This window comes from Falco naumanni, chromosome 11 (assembly GCF_017639655.2).
Source record: "Falco naumanni isolate bFalNau1 chromosome 11, bFalNau1.pat, whole genome shotgun sequence".
Lineage (NCBI taxonomy): Eukaryota > Metazoa > Chordata > Aves > Falconiformes > Falconidae > Falco > Falco naumanni.
This window is the reverse complement of record NC_054064.1, coordinates 16,868,680-16,896,539: the sequence shown is the minus strand read 5'-3', so window position 1 is coordinate 16,896,539 and position 27,860 is coordinate 16,868,680. Positions and strand designations below refer to the sequence as shown.

At 41.0% G+C, this 27,860-nt stretch overlaps 1 protein-coding gene across 3 annotated transcripts in view; it reads right to left on the bottom strand.

Annotated features, from left to right (window-relative positions):
* Positions 1-27,860, bottom strand: part of TGFBR3 (transforming growth factor beta receptor 3) — a 121,379-nt gene that overhangs the window by 68,621 nt on the left and 24,898 nt on the right. For all 3 annotated transcript variants that reach the window (XM_040610170.1, XM_040610172.1, XM_040610171.1), the window contains exon 3: positions 3,289-3,473. In XM_040610170.1, coding sequence (XP_040466104.1) covers positions 3,289-3,473 — 185 coding nt within the window. The remainder of the gene's footprint in view (positions 1-3,288; positions 3,474-27,860) is intronic.

The window sequence follows — 27,860 nt, the reverse complement described above, 5'->3', positions numbered from 1 at the left end:
ATAAACACTTGTGGCTATTACATGCACCCGTATTCTATTTCCTATGATAAAGCATGGCCAATACGAATTGCGATAAAAGACACTTTAAGAAATACTTGAAAAAGATTGGAACTTATTGGGGCTCTTACTTGAAGAAAGTGTCTTCACAGTCTCCACAAATGAGCATCACCCCATCAGGGATTAACAAAGTAAAATACAAACCAGTTCCTTGAAGATCACAGATCACAACATTTCATGATACGACCTGGTATTTACCAGATTTCAGCCTTAACATGAAAGTGCTAAATTACTGATTTAGTTTTGCAGAATTTGTTCAGAATACCTAACCCCATGTATTTCTACTGGTCCGCTTCCCACCCTCCCCCGGTTTATAGGGAAGAAAAAGCACCCAAACCTTACAAATCTTTACAGAAAAGCCTGCATATATTACAGGGGGAACACATGCCCCTGCAATGCCCTCCCCCTGCATCAGTCACCCCCCTGTTTAAATTTGTGAACACTTGTTGTCTGTATATTCTACACAAGTGTCAAAATAAGTTAAATTAATGCATACATGTATGTTGCATATTTATGAAAACAGGATAACTGCACAAGTATGTTTAATGCATGAGCTCTCCAAGGAATTTGCTAGGGGAAGTTTACACTCCTTCCAGCAAGTAAGGAATGTGTAATTTAGCAGCATCTAGCACAGGGCAGGTCAAAAACAAAACAAAACCCAACCTCCTCCCCCCAACGCAAGCCTTCACTTAAAGATTTTCAGATCTTGCATTCCGCATTATCAGAACTTCAGCCAACGTCTAAATGAACACATGATTTATTTTAAACATGCTTTCAATGCTGCTGAATCTAACATACTGTCAAACAAAAATACTGTTTTTATTCTGGAGTATACTGGAAATGCTGTTTGACAAACAGATCTCTCTACCTTTGCTATCAGCATTTGCAGGCAACAGGAAATACCTCAGCTGGTAAATCAAACTAATGTAACTTGAGGTGATGGGTACATTCTACTTTAAGACAAAAGGCCACTTGGAGTTGGTTTTACAATAATGGAAAAGATAACATTTGCTCTGCTTTGTTTTCAGAATCTGATCCTATAAGTAAAATCTGATCTTTGCGAGTTGTTTACTCTCTTTTGCTCGGCATTGTCGCCAGCAAGCCTTGCTCCAGCTTCCTGTGCATTTTTAGAGCAGCCATTTCCAAGGGCTGTGACTGGAAACTGGTTGGGAGTTTGGAGAAGGACGCTAAGGGCTACAAATTGTGAAATACATTCTGTGCCCTACACTTCGGTATACCACAGAAGCACACAGAAAAGACAGCTTGGGGCAAACTGCTTTCTTACCATAAGCAAATTAGAGGAGGCACACACAGCCTCTTTCTGCCAGCCAGCAACTATCTTTGTTCAAGCTGAATTTTTAAATCTTCTATCGTTCTGTCAAGATGATTAGACAGCAGTGGCACAGCCTGCAACCTCGTGCATGTGTGACTTGCTCATGTTGTGTGCACACACAACTGCAGAAACTGCACTGTTACACAAGTAGTGCTAGGAGCGTCGAACCAGAGGAAAATTTGGTTTTATGCAAATGTGCGCTTTGCAGTTGATTCATTCTGGTCTCTCGGGAAATACAAGCTCCAGCTGTAGCCTGCTTCATCCCATCCCCAGGCAACCTTTAGAAACTAGGAAGTTACAAGTTCCCACTGTACCATATCCCCACAGCAAGGACACTCTTTTGCCCATTTTCAACAAAATTCGTGATTACCTTATGAGACCTACCCCTCATATCAAACACGTATATCACTTGTCAACGGATTTAAAGGTTCCTGGATGATGAGAGAGGCACTGACAAATACACAGCAGAATCACATAAGGCTGTTTAGTTTTTCATAAGAAATTGTTAAAAAAAAATTAAAAAGACAACTAGAGCTTCCAACTACAATTTGCTTTTCATGCCCAGAGAACTGATTGTACCTACACCTTTTTCAGGCATTCAGAGTGCACTCCTCAGGCTGATAACCCAGTGCCTGGCAAACTAAGAAAGGCTTTAAAAACAACAAAAAAAAACCCCAAACCAAAACAAATGTAAAAATCTCTGTTCCTCATTCCCAGCCACACATACACACACACAAAAAAAAAGTGTCATTTTTCTATTTGTTTTGTGACAGTTGAACTGAAGAAGCCCTGACATTTTTGATTAAGGGCAGCCAATGAGATTTTTACTGAAAAAATAGGAAATAACTTTTTCATCAGACACTAGACATTTCAGACAGCGTATATACTGAAAATGAACACAATAGCTGAAGTTTCATGGATGCATGCAACACACATTGAGCTGAACACACCACAAACCCAACAAGGCTGCTATTGAAGCCAGTGGAAAGACTTAGATTATGGCCAAAAGTATTTGCCCTTATTTAAATCGCTATAAAAGACTCCATTAGAAGTTCTTCCAGCACAGATTTAGACCCTCTTTTTCTAAGCTTTTCCTTCTAGATTGTCATCTTTGTTCTCTCATTACAAATTCTGCTAATTGCGTACATGCACGGTGCTCTCACAGGACGCAGTACTAAGGATTTGTGTGTGTAATACTGTAAGAACATGAACTAAGAAGCTCATCTGTCATGGTCTGCAGTGTTTTCTTTTCACTTCGGCACACTGTTTTGATGTGTTTCGAGAGTAAACAACAGTACTGCACAACTTAACATCAAAAATTTTCTTCTTGTGCTGCTGCTTCCAGAGAAGCTAAAGTTCTTGCCAGTCGCTCCAAGTGCAATGTACATAAGTAAGTAACTGGACTGTACTTAAGTACTACCATAGTCAGCAACACTTGCTTTCTATACAGCAGTCCCCCCTCAGTGAAGCATTACAGAGGTAAAAGAATCTGAACTTAAATATTTGTTTATAGCGGTCATGGCAGGGATCCAAAGGTATTCATGTTAATTTACAACACATTTAGGTAAATGATCTGCTTTTGAAGACAGCCAATTTTGTAAAGGCCTCTTGTAGATCAAGATCTGTTTCTTATTTCCTTTGCCCACCCCGCTACCTTTTTCAAGTGTACTTTGTGGTTGTGAAAGGTGATGGAGAGAGCAGTTGGGTGTGGAAGCAGTTTACTCATAAGACACGCAAAGCATAGGTGGACAGTATCCACGCAAACTGCACGTGCTCCTTTGTAGTCTTTCTGGCCACAATTTAGAAATAACTTTCTTCAGGAAACTCCTGTAGAATAAATCCCATTTGCAGACACACTTGTAGCCAGGGACTGGGATGAAAAGTAACTGCCCCTTTACCTCTCTCTCGTGATGGCCAAGACCCTCTTCAGGATTTCTGAGATTGAGGACGTGCACCTCCTGCGGCAGGCCCGTCGTGCCGCGGCTCGCACAGCCAGACAAGACTGTGAAACTCTCCAGTAAGGCATGGACTGGGTGCGAATTGTTCACGGGCGATAAGACACACTCACTCCTTGGCACAGGACCTGCGGAGAAGACACAGATGCACATCATTTGGAGAAAAAAGCAATACACAGACTCCACCTGCCAAATAACGATCATCCTTTTGGTCACAAAACCCACGGGAACACACAGGCAGAGGCTTTATTTTATGTTCATGATCCACAAATGAAGACATTTATTTCTGCTGCCCTTTGAAGTTCTCATGAATATGCTAACTCATTGGTACATTTCTCTCTGAAAGTCTAAATTTGAAGTATGAATGCCAAAACTGAAGGTAGTTTTGTCTTTACCAGGAATGAAACCAAGGAAAAAAAAGGAAAAAAACCCACACCCCCCAAAAAGGCTAAAAGAAAAAAAACAAAGCAGTGATAGTGGTAGGAGGAATTGGTTCATCTTAGACATGAATTATTTGTTTATGTCAAACATTGTTATCTCCAAACATTGAAAAATGCAATCATGTATATATAACAATGAAAAGTTAATCTCTAGTATAAAGCTAATTACATCAGGAAGGATTTGGGCGAGTTGGATTTGTTGCTTTTGAAGCAGTACTGATTTATAGTGAACATCCTTCAAATACATTGTACAAAACAGCAGGCATCTGTCACATGATAAAATGAAATGTTTGTTTACTGAGTCTACTTTGTGTCTGACAGCAATTATCTACACTGATAATAGATATCTAGTCCAAAACAGAGTGTACGCCCTTTCAAATAATCACCACAGCATGATGTAGTGCCATACTCTTATATAGTATGTGAGACACTGTGATGATATAGCAAGATAGCACAAAAGCTGAAACATACGGAGCAGTTTACATTTGAACTATATCTCAGGAAACTAAAGCAAGACAAATATTTATGAAAAGCAGCCCTGCTTTTCCAAAATGGCTCAATCCCACCCCTGACAGTAACAGATACAGTATGTTTTTGATTCAGAAGGTCACAGGAGAACGTGATTGACTTAACCCCTAATTTACACCAAAGCCGCTCAGATAAGAATTAGACTCACATGAATCAGTCAGTTCAGAAACTGCAAGGCATGAAAGAGAAATATACACTAGAAGCGTGATTTTTCTTTTTTTTCTCGACAGTGTACATCTGCAATTGAAGTAAAATGCTTCTTTCCAAAAAAGTTCAAAATGAAAGACAATCCTCAACTGATCAAATGGCAGAGCTGTCTGGTTTTGTGAAGTCGACATCCAGCTATTGTAGCATCAGAGACCATCTGATTTCAGTGTACACGTATGTTTAATTATATTAGCAATGGCATACACTTTGCCGGTTAAAAAGACAGTTCACTCAAGATCCAGTTAGCAGCTGGCCATTTAGAAGTCAGAGAGTCCATCTTAAAACAGACTTTATCTGGAAAAAGCAAAGCCCCTGAGCACAGGGTCATTTCCACCGCGCCCGTGGCCATACGTGCCTTGCTCTGCCAAGGGGCCGCTCCTGAAACCCACCGGTGCACAGCACGTATCCTACCAGCTCCCACAGAACAGGAACGATCGTTAAAAGCAATTCTCAAGGCGTAAGTTATGCATGCCTGTGCTTGGGATACAGAGGATAAACAAACTTTCTGCTCTGTGTGAGGAGCTTGGTAGTAGCACTGCTCACCACCTTGGAGGATTCAAGGTTTATTTGGAGTTTTTTCATTCCTTTTTAAGAATATGCATACAAAATGGGACCAGTCCAAGCAATGATACTCAATTTAATAATAATAAAAAGAAAACTATGACAAAGTTACCATTTGTAATGGTTGAAGAAATACTTAGAATTTGTAACAATAACACAACCAGCAGAGAGGCCTCATTCTCCTGGTGTGTAAGGACAGATCGGAGAACGTACTAACCAATTAGCCCAGCTACTGATGTGTAAGTCCTGCAGCAGACCACATTATACAACTGGCACAAAAAGCATTTCTAAACTCCACAAGCATTTCTTGGGCTGGGGAACAAAGAGAACCAAGGAGCATTTGTTCATGGAATTGTTTCTTACAGACCAGAATGGAGCTGACATTGTTAAGATGCTTCTATCGTAACACACACATGAAGAACCAGGTGCAAGACTCGGAACAAGTCAGAAATGGAGTTGCTAACAAAATCGTGCACTTTCCTTAGCAAAGGTTCAGGAGAAAGAGCTAACACCTCCCTCTCAGCAGATGGATTCCCTTGTGAACACCTATTTCCATGCAGTCCATCTACCAATCCTCCCCTCCAGCCTTAATCTGGTCTTTATTCTGTACAACTTGCTACATTAGAGAAGACACCTGGATTTCCCCCTCACTTCCTACAAGGACACATCCACATGAAGATGACAGCAACTGGTATGTTCAGGCTGTCTGTAACTGCCTTCCCTGCCAGCACCTGAAGTGTGCGTTGAGAAATCCCTTCTTTCAAGGCCCTTTGTTCTGCTCAACATGCAAAATGGAAATACTCCTGAAGGGAGCAGAAGTTCACGTCCTGGATCACTACGCACAGCTGAGCTTACCTGCACAACGGAGGACAGACCGAGGCATGCTCCCCCTGCCTCTGCTCCATCCCGGCGGGACGTGGGAGATATCTCCTGCAGACATCCCAATTCCCTGGTAGCAAGCCAGTCTGCACTGCTGCACTAGTCTTAAGCAGGGCTTACTGGTGTAGGCCCACACTTACACCAGTACAGCTGCATGGCATCCCAGCGTGTGCTGGCTCATGCCCCAGCAGCCTAGAGCACGCTGCTTCTGTCACCTCTGTTTTGAAGGAAGGGGTGCACTGAGTTGCTCTAGGCCACTCAGTATAGGAAACCAATGGGTTTGCGGAGTTACTCCCTTTGGTAGAGCTGCTTTCAGACCAGCCTCACAAGCGACCAAGATACAGCCCATGAAATCTGAACCCAAGACCAGAGCTACCTACTGGAGGCGGCTCCGCTGCACTCAGACCAGATACGCTGTAAGGCTGCCCCCACAGAAGGAACGATGATGGGGTAAATACCAGAGGGCTTACTCTAGGTGTTGCATTTTTTGCTGAGTTTCACATAGGTGCCTGTGTAGCTATGTCTCAAGCCCATATGACCCTCCCTAGGAACTCTAGACTCTCATGAACATTATTTCTCTTAAATGTGCTGGCAGTAACAAACCGCAAACTTCATGCACTGAAATTCGTGTACTTGCCCCATCACTAAATGGGGTGTAGTGCCATGCCCAGCATACCCCTGCATGCCTAGAGGTAGCGAAAGGAAAACTTCTAGATCACGAAGTCCACTGATGCTCAGCCTGTACATGGCACAAGACAGTTCTTTTTGCCACCTTCTCTACCTTTATGCTGTATTTTAGTCTATTCTTTCACTGCACGCGCCCAAGCTATTCACCAAACAGTAACAACATTGCTTTCCAGCACTTCCTACGGCACCTACAGACCTGTCCCAGTTGAAGACAGGTAGGTGCAACCCCAAGGCACTGTCACTCCAGTGGGAGCAGCAAGAGCTCTCTCCTTTCCAAATTAGCTGCTCTTGCTCTTCTTGGAGCCCTCACAGAGCCCTCCTGCTTATCTTCCTCCTTTCCTGCCGCCTTCCTCTGACTGGAAAGCTAGTTACTTCCCATAAGTAATTTAAATCCTACAAAATGCATATTTACTACTGTCAAAAAAACAAACAGAAAGCCCTTTCTGTGACACTACTAATCCAATTCTCTGCTTGTATTTGAAAGCCAACATGAAACCACAGCCTCATCCTGCCTGAGCTTTACCATCCTGCTGTCCCGCCCTGCACAAAGACCAGGACTGGGCTCTGCCAGCCTCCTGCTCCAGCCCCACAGCCCGTTCCTGCCAACCTCACCTGCACCAGCAACACCCACACCCTGCCAAAATTCACCACCATCACTGCTTAAGGGCCAGTTCACCCAACTAACACAAGACTGCCTCATCGGCTCCAGCTCCAAACAGATACAGATACTCTCTTGCATCTCGTCCCCATCAAACTGGCACTTAAAAGAGTCAAAAGTATCTTCCAGTTTATACACCCTAGTGCAGCTACGAGCCTTTAGTCCCTTCTCTGCTGAGAACATAAATGCACATGCACAGGCATTGTTGGACTTTTGTTTAACTTTGGAGCATGTATCCATCATCCATTTAACCTTGTTAACAAATCCTGGGTCTTACCACAATCAAATTTTAGGTGCTTAATGTCTGCAAAGCCTTTTGAGGATGGAAAGCAGGTTAGGCAGTTTTATAAGAACCGCTTATTACGTATGTATTTTAAAACGGCAAACAGTTAGTGAATTTAGAATCCTAGAGAATTGTTTAGTATTGAATTATTTTCCACTTCCAATTAATAAGAGTATTTTAAAGGAAATCTTAACGCAGACCCAACCTGGTTTGATACTAACATCTGGAACATATTCAATACAATTTCAACATTCTTGTTTCCCATATCATCCATGCTACTAATGAGTAACATATGTTCTGCTGTAAGAAAGTAGCAGAAATGGGACTAAGACACTAAAGGGGATAATACAACAACCCAAGACCAACTCATAACTGTGATGGATTTTATTCAAATAGTAAAGGCTAATATACTTTCTGTTGTATTTCCATGGAGATTTCTACAGTGTTGTCAGCTGAAAAGTGCAACCAGCTCCTGCAAATTGTGTGAATCTGTGTGCTGGGGGCTCCACGGCACATTAGCATGGTTCCCATACGCCACACCAGAGGATACAAGCCACACCAATGGGATCTAACACTCCTTAGAAGAAGGGCAGATTTATTCTAATTGATTTTTGAATGAGGGAATGACACAAATCTAGTCATTATACACAAAGGCAAAGAATGCAAAATCCAGACTTGAGGAACACCAGGGATCTCTGTGCTGTCAGGTACTGCAGATCCTGCTAGAATTCATCACTCTATATGCTGAAAAGCATGTCTTAGAGGAGGCTAAATATCCAAGCAGAGATTTCAGTATGCTCAGATGACAGACTTTCACAAAAGTTCTTTTGGAGTAGGTTAATTTAAGGACATTTTTTTATTTCAGCTAGTGACAATGACAACTGGAACAAGAAGGAAGAAAACAGACAGGATCCTCAAACCTTTTACTTTTGAATGACAACAGGGTTCTGTAAAAACAAGAGGAGAAGCCATTTTCTCTTGAACTGAAAATCTTAAGAGTCACTGTGCAGCACTTGAGCAGACAGTAATAACTTCTTCCTATAATTTTCATCACTCATTTCTAAAGCTACAAATGCATGGGCAAAGGGTCACTGTCCCACATCGAGCAATCATTACAACCTACACAACCTTCTCGTAAAGGGTTTCTGAGAGAAGCATATATAACAAAAAATTATACTCAAAGATTGAGCCAAGTAAGAAGCTACAGAAAGAAGCGATGCCTGTCACTCAACAAGGAAACATAAGTCATTACTACTTATTTAGGATGGGTGGCTCTGTAACAACTACTAAATTTCTTTCCACACACCCTTCATAAAAGACTACCTGGGAGGCCAAATTACTGGTGATTCAAATGGCGTAGGGAATAATGGACAACGTCCACCATTAATACAAAGAGCAGCTTTTACTGCAGATGACCATGAAAAGACAGCTTTGAACTCCTAAGCGAGCACTTGAGTAAGACGTCCCTGCTCAGGATCGGTCAATTTTGGCAAGCAGTCTTAAGTCCCAAGAGATGGAAAAGACAAGATGAGACGGTAGGAAATCTCACAGCTGCTTTGTGATGAGAGGTCAGTGGCATTGAGGGGACTGCAGCATTTCTCCTCATGGTAAAGGAGAAACATTTCCACCACAATCACCACCAAGGTGGAGCTGGACTGTCCAAGGCACTTCCTGGATTATGCAACTTTCCTCTCTTGCATAAGCGTGACCCCCATAAGAAAGGTGCTGGGGAGAGAAGCAATATATTGAAAGGAAGATTTGTACATTGGACCTTCATGCTAGCCAGTAGGAAGACTAAAGTAGATTACTGATCAAAGCATTTTATATTTGTATAAACCTACTGCTGATTTATTTTTGTGCCTTCCACACTGTTTGGCTGGGGAGAGGAGCAGACCATTCGGGGTTTCCTGTTCTGCACAGCTCATGGCAGCAGTACCTACTGCGAGGCAACACAGGACATGTAATTAAGAAGGATACTGTTGCTAGTCTACCATGATTTTGGTAAGGAGGAGAAAAATTCAATGACAAAATTTTGGTGTGTTTTCACTTTTCTGCCTTAGTACATAGTCAGAAACGCATGGAAATAACAAAGGTTCTGACAAACAAAAAGCAATTCTTGGATACTTTGAGAAATAAATTTTAAGGTGTGGAGTAGGGTGTTTTTTTTATTTACACTGTGCACCTAGTAATTTAACCTTATATTTAAAGAAACTAGCAGTTACAATAGGATATGTTTAATATTGCAATAAAAGCTTTCATATTTTAGAGGGCTAGAGAATGAGAAAAAAGATATAAGCTTACTTTATTAAATAAATTCCATTCTAATTTGGATATTCTCTCCTGTCATTTTTGTGTTTACCCAATACCAGAAAAAAAAAAAGAAGTCTGACATTTTTATAGCATGTCCCAACACTTATGTAATTTACTACTGCTACTACACATTAGGTCTTACAAGCTCTTCCTCATGCAACTACGGACTGTGTTGAAATCAGCAGATAACTGCCTTCAATAAGACTATTTACATAAACTAGGAATTCCCCGGGAACAGTATTTTAAAACTTCTTAAAAGCTCACATTTTCCTCATTTGTTGAATAACTCTGATGAGATGCACCATACCTACCAGCTGGTGTCAAGGAATTCAGAGCAGATTCTACTTTAGCAGAAGGTGCAGCAGAGCCCTTACGAGCTGCAACCACAGCAGGACTGAAATAGAGTAAATGTTCATGAAAGCCCTGAAATGCATTTTAGGGCTTTGGCAGAAATGCACAGAAGGAGTAAAAAAGTCCATGAGAAAATGATATGCACAAAAAATGAAGTGGGGGCATATGAAAAAAAGGGGACGGAAGCATTGTACTGAAAACACAAACACAGTACAGCTGTTGTACACAGGGCTGGGTAAGCTTCCCTTCATAACCTTAATTTTCAGGGAGTTCATTTACCACCACATCTAGCACAGGCTGCTTGTCAGCAAGAAAAGAATATTTTGTCATGATAGAACTACTTTGGACTGAATTACCACAGGGGCAAGGGGAAGAGGTGTAAAATTACAGGGGAAAAGATTCACAGACATGAACTGATTTTGGCCATTTTGAAAAATCAAATCAAACAAAGCACCCAAAATCTCAGACTCCACATACATCTACTTAAATGAGTGAGCTATAAAACTTAAACCAAGAAGAAGAAAAACATATCCTCAAGAAATATTCACCACAGATGGCAAGATTTGGTTGTAGGAGGAGTTAAAACATACAAGTTATACTAACTAAAAACATGTGCTTATGCAAAAACACAGCAGCGGTTCCCTATTCCAATGCTCAAAGCCCACTGATCTTCTCAGAGCAACTCCACTTCATGACACATCCCTGCTCCTTCACCCTTCTCCCAAGAAAAAAAAAATATCAACCAACCTATACTGTCTGAAACTATACATTAGCCTACGTACTTCATCTTTACATTGTTTTCTACTGTTAATGCTATGTGCAATCAATCCCTTGCTCTATGTGCTCTCAATCCCCAACAATCAACCCCCAATTAATTCCCATTCCACTATCATCAACCCTGCCCAGACTCATTCCATGTATGGGGCAAACTGTTCAGATAGTTCAATATATTAGATTACACTTAACCCCTAATATATTTTGATCCTCTGTCTTCTGCAGCCTTTGTAGACATTCCTGTTATGCAGAACAAAGTTTATCTCGCATCTTCTGCCTACCCACTGGGAATCACTCAGATCTACAGATGACATTTGCTGTGATGTTTGGTACAAATTCCTGATGCTGGTTTCTCCTTCTAAGCAAAATAATCTTTTACGTCTCTCTGGAATATGTGTTGCAAAATAACCATTCCCACTGCTCCTAGGCACTGGTAAAAGCACAAGGTTTATCTCATCTGTTTAGCAAAGATGATCTATTCGCAAGTGATGCCTGTACAGATCTCACATTTTTTTTCCATGCATGAAAAAATGCAAGTTACATTCTGAAAGAAGAAATGCTTTCTTCCACTTTCTTAAAAATAAGCTTCTACTGATGTTTTGTCCTTACTAGGATGTAAAAGTGATGCAAGTTCAATTGGACTCAACTTCTGTAGCAACGTACTGCTACTTAGAAATGACAAATTACACCTAAACTATCCATTTTATGAAAAAAAATTTTAAAATAAATAAAGTGACAAAGTCAAATTCATTCGTTATACCACAAAACTCATCTCAATACCTGAGCAAGCAAGGCAAAGCTAGGCAATGTCAATCAGTCAGTGTAGTGTTTAACAAAAGAAACTCCAGCTGTCTTGTTTATACACCTATTAAACTAATCAAACAGAAAAGGCAATGAATGAAAAACCTGTTTGGTTTAACATCCGCTGAGCGCCATTTTAAGACATTGCTACGCATGAGGCATAATCTTAGAAAACAAACATCTGTACCTGGAAAACAAAGAAGCCTTTCAAAGCAGATGTACTGTACCACAGGGCTACGTTTTATGTAACCTCTGCTGTTCCTACTTTCTGACCAGAAGCACTGTCAGAGCCCTACCTTCCCTTGAGGTTTGCAACTAAATGCTGCTTACAGGAACTTTTCTCTAGTATTTTTCCATGCCTAAACATGCAAACTCATCCATACATGCTCCCTCTCTCTCTCTCTCCCTATCCCTTCTACCAAGCAAGCATTTGCAAACCACTCCACTAACATAGGAACATCTTTTTAATCTGTGTAAAGAGAATGGCATGAATGTGTTGACTTTCATTTAAATAAACCCAGAAAACACAACTTCTGTCTTCCATGCCAAAGGACTTAAAGTAGTCTACCAGTGTTTCAGAAAGGGTTTCTGAGTTTTTCCAGTTTTTATCCTTCGGTAGTAGAAAACAGATAAGTTTCCAGCAATTGGTCTAAAATTCAAATGTAGATGATCCTCTGGCATGAATCTCAGGTCTCACAGAGCACCTATCCTTTTTTAACAATGGCAAACATTACTTCCCACCCCCAAGACACAGCCGTATTTCAGAAATGCCTGACTTCCATCACAAATTTGTATCGAGACTGCAAAAGATAAGGAATTATTTCAGATAACAAGCAGTACCTAAGGCACAAGGATTACTTGCATCTTAACAGCCTTAGTGGAAGAACCAACTGTATCATTCAGTTTACATCACTCTTAAGGGATGAAGCTGCCTTCAGCACCATGAGGGTACAGAGGAAGAAATGAACAAACACAAACTATTTCTAACATTCCTTGCTCGTTATTCCAAACAACATTCAAACTTCTTGTTGTGAAAGTCTCTTTTCCCCAGAGATAGCCCATAAATCGCCTCAGATTTATCCTCTTTACCGTAGAAAGGATAGGAAGTTGCATGGAAACAATGAATGGAAGTGCACATTTTATCAGGCAATGACAGGAAGCATTCTGCTTGGTTTACATGAGAGCTCCGTAATTGAGGCCAAAAGGGGAAAAAAAAAAAAAAAAAAAAAAAAAAAAGAGCCTATAAAAATTAAATGCCTGCTTAGCGCAAAAATAACTAGAACAGGTTTCAAAACCATTGTATTTTTTAATAAATAGGTATTGAAACTCCTCAAATCATCCTACCCACACTACTGCTGTTACTGATTTCCTGAAAATGAGTAAATTAAATATGACAGAGAAGGAAATTCCAGACTTCGTAAAATCAGTTTCAGGAGGCAAAGAGAGAGAACCATACCTACTTTCACGATCAGCCACACAGAACTCATGCATCATCAAAAAGCATGCACAAACACACACGTGTAAACACAGATCAGACCTCAGCAGTCTATGCTTATCTAAGAAAACAAGTTTTCTGAGGCTCTCTCAGCAAAACACTACCTATTTAAATTGCAAATGTATACTTCAGCTCTTTGTATACTCATGGGTATTCTTGAAAGTGCCGATACAAACTCTAATGATTTTCGAGCCAACACAGGAAGTGTTGGTATCCCATCACAGGCAGCATCAACAGGTATCAAAATATACAGTAACAATAAGATTACAGAATATACTCACTAGATTGGGGGCACAGGTAGGATTTTTGGTTTAAGTGGATTTGGTTTTGCTTGTCTGGGGTGTTTGGGTTTGGTTTGTTGGGGGTTTTTTTGTTTTTTAAGTTTAGTTCAGAATGATTTAAAAATAAAAAAAATCCTCTGGCAGTTTTTCAGAAATGCGAGCAGCTGTCAGATGCTTGATCTTCACTGACTTCCATTTGGAGCTACATACAAAGCCATCTTTTGCCCCAAAATACATGCTGCTATACTGGTTGTCCACAGAGGAGTACCATGCAGTGAAAAGAGTTTATCTCCAAAGTCTAACTGATGGCTAACGAGGGCAACATCAAGATCAGGAATTTAAAGGTACCTCATGTTAACTGATTCAGGGTGTATACCAACCACAGAGTTGACAGCTACTCTTACAATTTAGTAACAGCAATTACAAAATTTTCTGAAACTATTAGACACTCAACATTCTAAATTATCACTGTATTACAGATTTCTACAGATCATTAACAGATTTTCCTTTGATTTGTAACATTAGCGTCTTTTTTGACAGGTCATCCAAGCTCCAAAATAAAAGCATAGCCGAAGTTTTTTAATTTCTTTTTTTTTTAGGCCCAAATAGCTTTCTTTTCTTCACATACATAGACACACTGAACTTACAGGGGCGCTGTCTGTGCCATTTTTCCCTCTATGTGCTCCTTTCCATAACCCTCCTAGACTTCCCTGTAATATGTCTTCTTTTCTACCCGACCCTTATTATTCCACTGAACAGTTCCTACACAGCCCGCTCAGCTTCACCAGCACTTGTTATTCACTACATCCACCTACACGGGGCTCACCTTTCAATAGGATGTCTTACTTTTACCTATCGATTGGATTATTGGCAGGTCATTTTTTGGTTTTCAGGGAGGGAACAATGAATTCTGGATGTTGGTGCATATGGGTGCACGCACATCTGGAGAGACAGAGGTGGTTTCCTTTCAAAGATACCTTCTTTTTGGCAGCGGCAGAGATGCAGAGTACCAGGCAGCACAGCTTGCAGCTCAACAGCAACTTGCATGCAGCCTTCTGCTTTAACTTCGCCGCTGCCCCGGAGGGTGCGTGGGAGACTTGCCATTCCTGTCTAACCCATCTGAGGAGCAGGCTAGCAGCCACCGCCTCTAATCCTTGGCCAGTACTGAAGCATGTGGACCCTGCTTGCAACACCAGGCGCTCAGTGAAAAGCAGATGGAGAGAGCTTTTTGGTTTGGGAGTTGTTTTCTTCCCCCCTTGGTTTTGCAGTCAGAAGCCCTTTTGTGCGGACATATAGGTGTTTCACTCTAGCATGAAACTTTATAAGCCTTCCCCTCCCTAATCTCAGCTAGCACGTCAGGAACATCACTTTATACTAAAAAAGGGAACATCTGCTCAGTGCTGAATGTCAGGAAGATCTGATAAACATGCCGCTGGCCGCAGAGTCGAAACGAGAGCAAGGGCTTTCAAACACGCGATTTGCATGCTGCCAGCCAGACTGGGATGCGCTGGGGCCGCCTCTCCTACCTCCTCAGCTGCAAATGGATTGAAAATCATCAGTGGACAGGTCCCTTCATAAAATGAAGAAATGATGCTGTTACTCTGGCTTCCAGCTGCGGCAGTTGGCAACTGCTTGCCTCAGTCCCATCAAATGCAGTGGACCTCAGAAGCAGCAAAAGCCAAAGGGAAGGAAACAGGCTTGGGGGAAGATGGCTCTGAAAGAGTACTAGACCTTTCCTAATTAAAAATAACAAGATTACAAGTTCAATTGAAGGCTGAATTCCTGTAACTGACCCTTTAAGGATGAGTTCACTATCGCTGAATGTCTCACTGCACAAACCTTGAAAACTGATCTGTGTTAAGTCCTTAAGCAAAACAAATCTTCCCTCCTCAAAACACTTAAAAGTTTCAGTCTCATCTTGAAAAAAAGTAAAAAAAAAAAACATACAAAAAAGAAAAAAGGCAAGAAGTACAGTAGTCTTCCCCAGCCCCCACTCAGTTAACCAAATCTGCCCAGCCTCTGTTGTAGGATCAGCAAGGATATCAATTCTGGAATATATCCCGCTACAGGTTTTCTCTTCAGGCTTGTGAATTTTATTATCTGGTTTGTTTTAAACTAAGAAGGACCCTGTGCCCAAAATTGTTCAAGGCTCTGTGCCTAAAGGAGAGGAAGAAACACCAGTTCAGTGCCAGTGCTGAGAAGTGCTTATAGAGTCCTAGCTCTGTCCTGAACCCAAGGGCAGCATCCCCCTGGACAGAGGAACATTGTCCACACTCCCCTGTTTGAAAGCTATAAAGCTGAACGCTGGCAAATGTTTTTCCAAGTTCATCGAGGTACCTCAGACAAGCTGGCTGGCCCAGGCTGGTGCTGGAGATAGCTCAAGTCACAGTTCAACCTCCAGTGAGGTTGAGGCTATAAACATAAACAGAGCAGTGGTCCTGCAACTGTGGTCCACAGGTCACAGATAGCTCAGTTGCTCAAAAGCAGTCTATGTATCCACATTTTCTTTATATCAAATTCAATTACAAATTCTGATGGATAAGGTACCTGACAGTCCTTACAAAATTCAGAGGGTTGACTATGCACCTAGATATTGCTGCACAACACAAAACAACCCACACGTCTGAGTCACTATAAACAGAAGACAATCAGAACATCTTTCAGTAAGCACCAACACCAACAATAAAAAACAAAGTTTCACCAAGTAAGAAAAGAAAATATTTGGAGAGCTCTAAGTACATTTGGTGTTAAGCAAGGGACAGAATTTAGCACAATGTCTAGCAGGCCATGGTCAGCCAAAATACAGTGCATTCCACCTGCCATCAAGTTTTTCAATAATATAACTTGAAAATTTTTTACTTGAGTACCTTTCCCCTGCTTTTTATTTAAACACAAAATGATCACCCGAAGTCACTCTTTATTCTAGCTCAAAATTTCCACTCTACTTCATTTAAAGTAATAATACAATGAAAATCCAAAAATACAAGAAAAACTTGGGGTGCAAAGACATACATGCAGTAATGTGAGCAGCTGACCTAATTTAGGCTTTTAAAAACATTTATCTTCACTATTTCCACACACGCCAATTATTCCTCAAAAATGTCTCCTATGATGATATTTTTGTTTAAAATAATAAAAAATCATTTATCATGCTAGTTTTCAAGCTCCTTGGAAAAGATATACATTATACTATAAATCCCCTATAGACATGATTATCTTAAGCTACACAATAAGCTTATATAGTATGTTAATACCATATCATTTAAATATGTAAGTTAATATATGTCCACAGGCATCTGCCTATGTTTTATAAACAGTGTCAAATGACATCTGGTAAAACAAGATAAGAGTTTTCTAAAGTCCACAGCTAGGGTCTTGCAAACATTACTTAAAATACTTATTACCAAATATTTAATTCCCTCCTGTGTGACAAAGCTACAAAATTACTTTAACCCTCAAAGACAGGCAAATAATTACAAAAATGGAAAAGCCAGGCCTACCAAAACTTGCAGCTGTTAAAAACGAAGTGTCATAACAGCAGAGATATAAACTACCTTTAAGTTATCACGCAATGGCCCTTACCCATGCCAGCTAATCCCCACAGCCATCATTTTTAAGCCACCTGAGCACGATCAGCGTTGGCTGACCATAGCCATGATGGCTCACGTAGTTCAGCAAAACCATGAATATTCCCAAAGTCAGCCACCAGCAAGGACTTGGCTCAGTGCACTGAAGATGCATGCAATAAAACAAACGCTCTCTTAAAGGACACCCCTCACACAGTTTTGGTGGTAAAAAAAGAAAGGGAATCTGGTTTCCGCACATGATGTAAAATTACATTCTCCCCCCTTTATCTATTTTCAGTTAGCACTTGAGATTCAAAACCTCCGTCTATTAGACTAGACCTGCCCCCGAGGTGACAAGTCAGAGGGCAGCCACCACAGGAAATGAAACTCACGCTGCAGAAATTGCAGCACCGCTGCGCGCCCAGGAGATGGGAGCCCTTATGCCACGGAATAGCACAGGCGGACACGTGGGGACACACGGTGGTTTGGCCGGGTGCTGGGGTGAAGCCCCAAGCCAAGGCAGCAACTGGGCACCGTGACCTGGTACCGGGTGTTACACAAAGCTTGCTAGGAAGAACCAGCCCAGGTGCAGGACAGGCCCCCAGGCACCAGATGGCTGGCTGGCAGGTGACAAATGCTGTGCCTGGCGTCTAGGGCATGGCTCTGTGCTTCACACACTCTTGTTGAATTAACCTAACGCTTTTTATCCAAACAGTATCTTTTTTTCAAGGAGACTGAAGGAACTGTCAAATGGTTTCACCAGATCAGCTCTCAGTCCAGGTTAGACCTACCTCCCTCCAGCTTTCAGCAGAAGCAGGGGAATGCTATTAAAAGAAAAGCTGAAAATGAGGATAAGGATCAGGAAGCCTTACTTACTGTTCTGATTAAATGGATCCCAAGTAAATCCTGTTTGGTTTACAGTCTTAAAATTATCCCAGGTTACTGTCACAGCATCTTTTTATGGAACAACATGTATCCTTAGAAGATGCCACAGATCTGAAAACCACTGCACACCTCTCATTTTACAGACAGTTCCCCTTCACATTCACTTTGTAAGACCACTGTACTATCTGAAGGCCTAAAACCACACACAGCTTCACCGACGTAACTAAGGAAACAGGGTGGTTTGCTAAAATACCACAGTATGCCCAGGGAGAAGTTTGCAAGGATATAGAAAGGGTCAATATTAAAAATTAAAGCCTTCTAGCCATGATGGAAGAGGTTGCTTGCGCACAAACGCACCGCAGTAGAAGAGCCTTGGATAAAGTCTTTTTGGATCAGCATGAAAGGCCATCTTGCCCTGCACTCACTGGACTTTTTCCAATATAAAAAGGAGTGACCATTTGTCAGCTAACAATGTAAAGCAAACAAGCAAATAACAACCCCAAAAAACCCAACCAAAACCCCCAAAATTACGATCTGCAATGCACTCCAATCCTTTCCTTCAAAAGCAGAAGGATTTTCATTCCAGTTCAGGGTTCCCATGGAAAGACAGACCCTGGGTGGATACAGAGCAATATAGCACCTGCATCCAGTATGTCCACATACTGCGGTCATTTGTCCAGGACTTTCAAACACCAGGAAACAATTCCAGACCAGCAATGGTAGGTTTAACCAAGCTCCAAGATCCCAGAAAGTCCTAAACAAACATCCAAACTCCTGCTACTCTGTCCACAAGAAGCTTCCAGGCAGAAAAAGACGACATGGTGAGAAAGGGTAGACTACTTTCTGATAGTCTTGGGTAGCCTGCTGCAGACAGGCAACATCTAACTCAAGAGGCCAGCTACACTTACAGAGATTGAATCTGAAATACAGATGAAGGTCCAAGTGGTCAAAAGTAGCTCAAAGTATGATTAAAACCTGTTGTTTCTTGGAATTGCATGTATTTCAATGTCTGCATCCATTCCGCCCAACTGGTTGTTGGGGTCATGCCAAAATGACCACCAGCTGCCAGGTACCGGTATGAAAGACACCAGCCCCTCCAGCACAGAGAGATGATTAGTCATATCCAACATACACAGAGCGGAGAACCAGAAAGTCTGAATCAACAACACAGAATTTGAACAACAAAATCCAAATCCCTTTCCATTATTGTTTTTTGTTGTGCAGGATGACTTGATACACAGTTTGTTGCCTCAAAGAAGGAAAAGCACCTCTGATTCAGACCAGCTCTGAAACCATCTAATCATAAACAGCTGTTTATCTATGGTCTTTAACCATAAAAGGCTTTCAAAGAAAAATAAATAAAAATAAACATCTTCTCATCAACATCCAGATTTGTTTGCTGGGCACAGTATCTGCCTAGATCAAGTGCATGGTTTTTCTCATCTGCTGCTGCTTCTATAAAACTGTTAATATTCAGACAATCAAATAAATTATCTGCTCTTCAACTGCTTTTGGATTATAGCTATGAAAAGCAGAAACCACCTTTGTTTTTTCCTCCCAAAACTGGAAGAAATTGAACTTTGTCCTCTTAATAAGGCTGACTCAACAGGATGAGTGGAATACAAGTGCAGAGGTCAAATGCCCTAAGAAATCCGTGTTTTGAACCTCCAGACAAAAAGGCTGACCAGAAGCAACAGAAACAATCCCTGAACATTAACAAGCTCAGTGCTTACACCACACTCGGAAAACAGGCTCTGTTTAAAGTTTGATGCTACATACTAAACTCAGCTGTTAAGCTAATACTGAAGTGTGAAAAACAACCAAGCAACCCTCCACCAGTCCACAGGCCATTCCAGCACAGGTCACTGTTGCCATCATCACAGTGAAGTTATCTCAAAGCAAGACGACCTAGACCAGAAATGCCAGGTCCATCTGTAAGCCTACACAAATATTTTTCAGAGTATTTTCAAAGAGTCAAGGATCTGAGACTTTTGAAATGCTTGGACTCAGCAAAATAGATGTAGGTTTCCTAAATACCTAACTATCATTTAAAGGGCAACTTAGCTCTTAAGATAAATGGTTTGCACTAACATGATTCTATGGCTGTATTTTCCCCTTTTATAACCTGTTAACACTACTACTACTAATTTATAGGGAAAAAGAAATTCAGCCTTGAAAAAGGGAGCTTGTCCTTAGGCAAATAACTTGGCTTTTAAATGAGACTTCAAATTAACCCTATTTACCTAACACAACATGTTCTCTTTGAATGCTTTACACAAAAAACACCACTTGACTGTTATTCACATTGTCCTTTAAAAAAGGCAAAACACAAACATATTGTTAAAAAAATGGAAGATAAACTGATGGTGGGAATATGTAATCATCTAACACTTGGCCATGCCCCATGCTCTGCCTGACCTTCCACTCCCCTGAACGTAGTAGTGCAGCCACGAAACACAATACCAGCGTCAGTGGGAAACGACAGAGACTCACAAACTCTACTGAAATTAAAATCTCAGAATGATGCATGAAAAATTGGGACTGGGAAGACTATTTTGTATCAGTTGCCAGGAGAAGCAGGGCATGAAGGCACACGCTCCCTCCTCCTCCAGGCACCGCACCCTGCCGGCTCCTCTCCACATGGGCTGGGACACTCGGAGGACTTCCCCAGCCAAAGCCAGCCAAAAGCACTTCCAGGCGAGGGGGAAGCCCTCATTGCCTCCTCCTTCCTCCTCTGCCTCATGCATCAGTGATATCCATGAACTGTACAATATAGATTTGATAAAAGACATTATGCTTTATTTCCTTCAATTCTTTACTTCATGGTCTTTGCTTTCTACTCTTTCTTTTCACAGCTTCTCACTTCTCAGTCAAACACCATACTTACTTCCTTAAGCCTCTACAATAAAAGTTAAACCACTACAATTTTTTTGGTTGATAGCATCATCTCGTACACCCTGACTGATGCATGTTCAAGAATGCCTTTGCCAGTCTTTGTTTCATACCTTTTTTCATGATAATCTCTTTGGGGCAGGCATCACTTGGGCCTTAGCAAAAGGATATCCATTCTGCTTGACTTGTAAGCGTCCAAGCTCGGGTATTCCTATCTGCATAAACACTATGTGTCACTAGGTCATCACAACAGAAGTCCATGTTGCAGGAAGATAACAAGGCATGACGTGTTTCAACACACAAGTGTTATCTTGTTTGACCAGATACTACCATGACTCCAATCACAGCGTAACCCAGCCCCAGAACCTCATATGAAGCCAATTATGGGGGGGGGGGGGGGGGGGGGGGGGGGGGGAAGATTATATGCACCAAAAAGTGTTTTTTATAAAAACAGAAATGCCAGTCTTGAAAGACTGAGAGAGCTTTACCACCAAAAAGCTACCTAGTTCTTTAGGTGACAAATATATCTACAATTTCAATAAATGTTGCTTTAATTAAATAGTACCTGTATTTGTGGTTTGCTTTTCCATACAAAGTGATTTTCTCCATATGCATCCTGTAGCCATGCTACAGCCTTCAATTCAAAAAACTTCTTGTCTTTTATGAGTTATTCTCTCAACCTAAAATTAAATTTCAGGCCCCTCCTTATGCCTAGGCACAGTAGCATTCTGAAGAAAAACCTATAAGCAATATTACAATACCAAAGAACAATTTTTTTCTAGGGTCAGAAATTATTTGCAAGTTAAAATGCATTATACACTTACCTATTTTTTAATTAAAAGCTCATTTGGGGATTGTGTGAGAACCTCAGTACTTCTTACCCCCTTCTAAACCGTGAGATTCTATGGCAATTCTGTTTTTCTTTTTTAAATGAGCTTTAATTTTGGGTAGCCTGTTCTGTTAAAATAAAGTCTACAGGGCATTATCCACACAGAGAGCTGAAGGTCACTACCCAACTGTGCTCATTATCTCATTATATGGCCTAATTCTGTAATGTGTTTTCTTCCGGGATGTGATAATTAGCTTTGTGTTTCTTTGTTTTTAACAAAAACTTGGAGACACCAGAATCTTTTGAGGAAACAGTGAATCATTTTGGAAGGCTGTGTGCAGTAAGAGTCAAAGTTACAACCCTTCCCAGATCTTACAATTTCACGGCCTCCACTTCCCAAAGGAATCTGCTCTTGGATCCCTGCTTTTAGGAAAACAGCTCCAAAAGAATATGAGTACCAATAAATTGGAATTTTCTGGTGAGAAACATCTCAATATACACATTCAGAAAATGAAAATTCATTCTAAATTGGCCACAAAATCCACCGAGAGACCATGTGTTTTCCTTTCCACAGAGGATTCAAATCACGGTAATATACTTGCAGCTTAATCAAGTTAGGGCCAGCAAGTATGTATTCTGTAACACAGCCAAGTCCTGAAGTCGTTACCTTAAACCCAGCGTACATGCTGAACACTTTAGCAGCACATACCGCCTTCAACTCCCATTGAAATCTGTAGATTCTTGTGGGGATGCTGGTTTTTTATTATCTCACAGGGTCAAGCTCTTAGTCCTTAATCAGGCAGGAATCCAGATGAGGTCCATGGGAGATTTGCCAGAGAAAGGACTAAACGGAGAGCGAGAAAGGATGACTCTAAACAACTTGGGAGCAGATCTTTATACAGAACAGACAGCGTGCATATTGTATGCCTGATTCATAGGGAGTAATTTAGCTCACGCAGATGGCAGCCACATGTAAAAAGATTTGGCCATATATATCCTGTGCTTGTGCCTCTTCTTCATGGAAAAGAGAACGGCTCATCACTGGATGGGCATGATTTCAATTATCTAAAATGTAAATTTTGACTGAGTCCAGTAATGCCTGTTAAAGTAACCATAAAAGAATATAAATTCAATTGTAAAATAAACCACATACTAACTAGTACCCTTGAGTACTTCTCTGCCCTCCAGACCTCCACCAGAAATTAAACACAAAAACAAAATAGTTCCCAACAAACAAGTAAAATTGCTCACTTAAGAAACATCTCTCAAAAGGCTATCTGCAATATCAGCCAGAGCTCTTAAATGAATTACTAATGTGTCTCCTTCCATTTCCCTTGAGGTAAAGTTTTGTTTAAGGAGTTTCTTACTAAGTGCCACCACTTACTCATCTTCTTTCTATTTAGGAAAGAATTCACATGCTGCTTGTTGCACCCCTTCTTCCCTTCCAAAATGCAAAAAGACTTTCTCCTCCTTGCCTTCCTTCTGCCATTTCTTCCCCTATTAAGCGTGTGCCCTTTGTGTTATCCTACTGGATTTCTCCCCGTATAGTCTGACAAGCGCATTTGAAGAAACGTAGAGATGTGGTTCCACAAGAGTTAATGGAGTCCAAATTTTGTTAATGTACTGACCAGCTGCTTGTTAGCTGTAACCAAAAAGAGCATGCACATCAGCAGTTAACTGTTAAATGCATTTTGAAAACTATTAATGAGTTGAAAACAATTCAAGCCCAGGACATGAGTACAGTGTATACTCCCAGGCAAACATCAGATATAAAAGGAGAACCGAGATGGCCTCCATATGAAATCACAATGGCTCTTACAATGGCTCTTCTCCTCAAATAATCTTTTATTGACTTTTGCCATTTTTTTTTTTTTTTAAAGGAAGTTAGGGAAAAGAGTTTCAATTCAGGAAATAAGTCATTTGTGCCCAATGCTAACTAACACATAAGGCATGTAGCTCAGTATCATTGCTACCCAGAAAAAAAGTCTCAGGGAACCTCAAAGCCGATTCAGGTTTCATAAAAATATACAATGTTCACATGCACCTCTAAAGTACTTCCCTTGCAGAGGCCCCACAGGTGCCAAAATCCATCTCCCTGTGTATGGCAAGGGTTCAACTCCCATTTAAGGGCTCACCTGAAGAAGTCAAGAGCCCCCTTGACACTACAGATGGCAGGGACTCAGACAGGGACCCCCAACTCCAGTGATGGACAAGAAAAACCAAGACTTTCGGGGGGACGGATGGGGACATGCAGGTAGACTCTGTAAAAACTAACCACAAAATATTAACGCAATGTAAAAGCCCGAGGATGTCCATGCTGCAAGATCACAGCAGCTTTCTTGCCACATGACTTAACTGGAAGCAGATACTTCAGTGAGCAGGGTGGCTTTTCCCTTCTAACAGAAAGGCAAACCAACAGTCCAGCCCTACACGCCCTACATATGGGGTGAGCGGTCAGAAACCCTACAGTGAGACTTTCAGTGACTTGGCAACACTTAGAACAGCACAACTTTGTTTTCAAGAACAATCAGTAAAGGACAGTGCTATTTAGAAAACAGTCACAATATCCTGGAACTTACTAGATGCAAAATAACTTTGCACTGGAGTCAGCAGTCTGTGGGTCCTCATACACATTTTGCAAGCTTTGTAACAGTCCCCCAGAAAGGGCATTAAATAAAATGAGTAATATCTCTTCCTACTACGTATCACAGGTACACAAAAAATCTATCATTCAGTCAGCATGTGGTGGTGGCAGTTCATACAGTAAAATCTGTTTTGCTGGAATTTGTAACAGTGTGAAGGTGGCCACTGCTATGCATCTCACATACCTAAATATGTATTTTTTTAATTATTACTATTATTTTTGCAGAAGAAAATAACATTCAAACAACCCATTTCAACGTATCCATAATTAGGGAGTAACATCAGGTTTTGATTTGGGGAAAAGAAACAAGAACTAGGGACTGCCCTTCCCAACTGACAAAAGTTGGTTATTAAATAAACAGTATTTTAATACAAACAAAACCTAAGCAGACAAAGAATCTAAGACAGGGTCTGGTTAAGTCACTGCAAGTTTTTTTCATATTTTTGGTGGGGCTTAGATAAGCTCAGATGTTTCAGGCTTTCGCTGGCTAACACTGTAGCGTAACACTGAGTGTGAGGGGTTCCAGCTCAGAGTCCAGACAAGGACCACTGCCTCATTTCTTTAACAATTTTAATAGGAAAAGCATGCAAGTTTCAACGGTGCATCGTACAATGGTACGTTGTACAATGGTGCATTTCCTTTCCATAATGTATTGTATATCACTGTTGGAAACTCTAAGTTGGCAAACCCTTCTTATGGGTACAGTTACATCAGTTACACGAACAACAAAGCATTTCTGTCAGCTTTTCGTGTACTTTTGAGTAAGGAGGCGTTGCTGTGCAATAAATCAGATTGTTTCATTGCCACATGCTCCAATTCTGACAGGATATGTTTAACTTGGTGGCTGATGTCTAACCGTACCACCAGGTGAATGACAGATACTTGAACAATACTTTGATACTCCACTTCTGTAAGAGGAAATTCAGTTTTGATCTAGTACAAACATGAGCTGCTGGAAAAAAAAAAAAAAAAAAAGGGAGGCTCCCCTACCTCTGCCTTTCAAGGGTCCCTGTGTTTGCTCTAGCCATCACGAAGATGCAGAGAAAAACAACCACTCTTCTAGGACCTCAAAAGCTCTCACATAAGCACACAGGAGCCAGGCTGAAACTTGTTCTTCTGATCAGTGGACCGTTAAACTTCCATTCCCTTCCATGAAGTTAACACCCATTATTTTACTAACATTTCATAAGATCTGTGGTAGTTTACTGGCCGTATAATGTACAGGCAGCCTTAACATCACACTGCAAGGGAAGGTTTTTGGCTAAGGGTAAGCCTGACTCCGTCCCTACTTTAAAAACGCCAGCCTCTACTGATTAACTGAAGAGTGGCACCAACATTTTCTAATGGGATACAAACAACTGAATAAAGACACCCCCCCACACACACACATACATTGAGGTCAACGCAGACCTGACTCATAATAAAAGAGAAACAAGGCAGGGCAGTTCAGCAGTCCCACTACTCTCAGCCCTACCACCAACGCCACAAACTTGGCCAGAAAAGAAGAGCAAAGCTCTTGTTGAGCACAAACGCCCTTTTCTCTGTATAACAGCGCTATAGGAACACATCAAATATATTCAGAAATAAAGCACAGAAGTGCACTCTCATTCACCAATTCTTTAAGTGCCCCTAATATATTAATTAACAGTTTAGTCAACCACCTTGGACAGTCAATTGCAGCTTTCATTCACCATAAATGCAAAGAGAGACCCCATATATAACCCACAATACATTGTTAAGTCATTGTACAAAAAAAATGTTTGTATTAAAAACTTCCACTGTAACTGCACTGTTGTATTTAAATGTTCTTTGAGATTATCCAGAAGATTACAAGGATGGTTGTTTAGACAGTCTGTGCCAGCTGCTCTATGTGTATATTAGGAGCATTACAAAGGCATCAAATACCCATTAGTGATGACATCACTCTAACTAAGAAAACATACCGATACGCATCTTGGATACGGTTACAGTGAGGGGTTAGACACAGGAGGAAGAACGTACCCCCAAGGAAAGAGGGGAGTAGAGAGCATCACAGGATCCCATAGGAAGCGAGTCCCTTCATTGGCACTACAGCCCTTGCACACCAGGTTCCCACTAAACCTCTAACTGTACCAGCTGTGGACTATTTAACAAAACAGTGTGGAGCAGCTAACAAGAAGCAGATCAGAAGAAAAAGCAAACCCATGTATCAAAAATGGAGGAGGAATATCTAAAGACTTCAGACCAGAATAACAGTATTGTTACCACCGCAGAACACGAACCCTAGGATTAATTCCATTAAGGAATATGGAGCTGTGTGTGCTACACTGCTCTAGAATTTCTGCCAAAAAATTGCCCTAGAGACGTCATGTTATGTGACCACAGGTCAGGATCATGTCTGTCAGGACCAGACACCTACCGACTGGTTTGGAATGGGATTAAAGGGCAGAAGATGTAGCAGCTCTGTGCAGAACATTACAGTCTAAACATGAACCCCTTCCAGCTGCAGGGGCTCACAGCCCATAGAGAAGCAAATTGAATCCCCAGAGATGGATTCCAGCAGGGACCGCACCAAGGAGCACTGGGGCACCAGCATGCAGGCTGGCACCGAGGAACGCTTGAGGAAAATCATATCCCTTCCACTGGAACAGCACATTGCACCTTTCAAAACTTTAATGAAAGCGGCTGGAAGGAGGAGGCAACACAGGTATCAGAACTGAATCAACTTCATTAGTTCAGTCAACTAGAACAAAAAATGTTGATTGGTCTAATTAAATTAATCCAGTCCACTAGGCCAAAAAAGCATTGATTCATTGCTCAGAAATCCTCCCTAATAAATCTTGATTCCAGTCTAATTTTTCTTCAAGCAATCTTGACAAATCATAGATAGATACATGAATACTTGACCTATAAAACCATCTTAAGCACATCACTATTTCTCTGGAGAAAGAGGGAAGCTACATTCTAGGACTCCTGAAGGCAGGTACACACACCCCAAAAAAAACCCCAAAATTCTTTGTTAGCAAACTTTACCCAAAATGGCTTAAGATCACCTTTTCACTGAATACTTTTACATAGTGTTTGTGTGATGTTGGAACAAACAGAAGAATTAGCTGGTTAGGTTTTCTCTGCATACAGGAAGATTTTAACACTACCATTAAGCAGCTCAATACTCAGAACTGTTTCATTAGAATTCTTTTCTCCTGAATCATATCAATAAAGTTGAAGTTCAGTCTGGTATTCATAAGAGTTGACTTACAAGCTTCTTGCTGCAAATGTACTTTTGAGATCCAGTAAATGTAACAGAGACCTAGAATTAAGTAACTTCAGGTTTTTAAATTCTTTTATTCAAAACCAACCATCACGGAGAGTCTTAAACATTTTTTATTTTGGGCATGAAATTGCTTAAAAAACCAGCTTTGCTAATTTCAAAAAATAAAATAGAGATGTCAAGAGAATTCACAA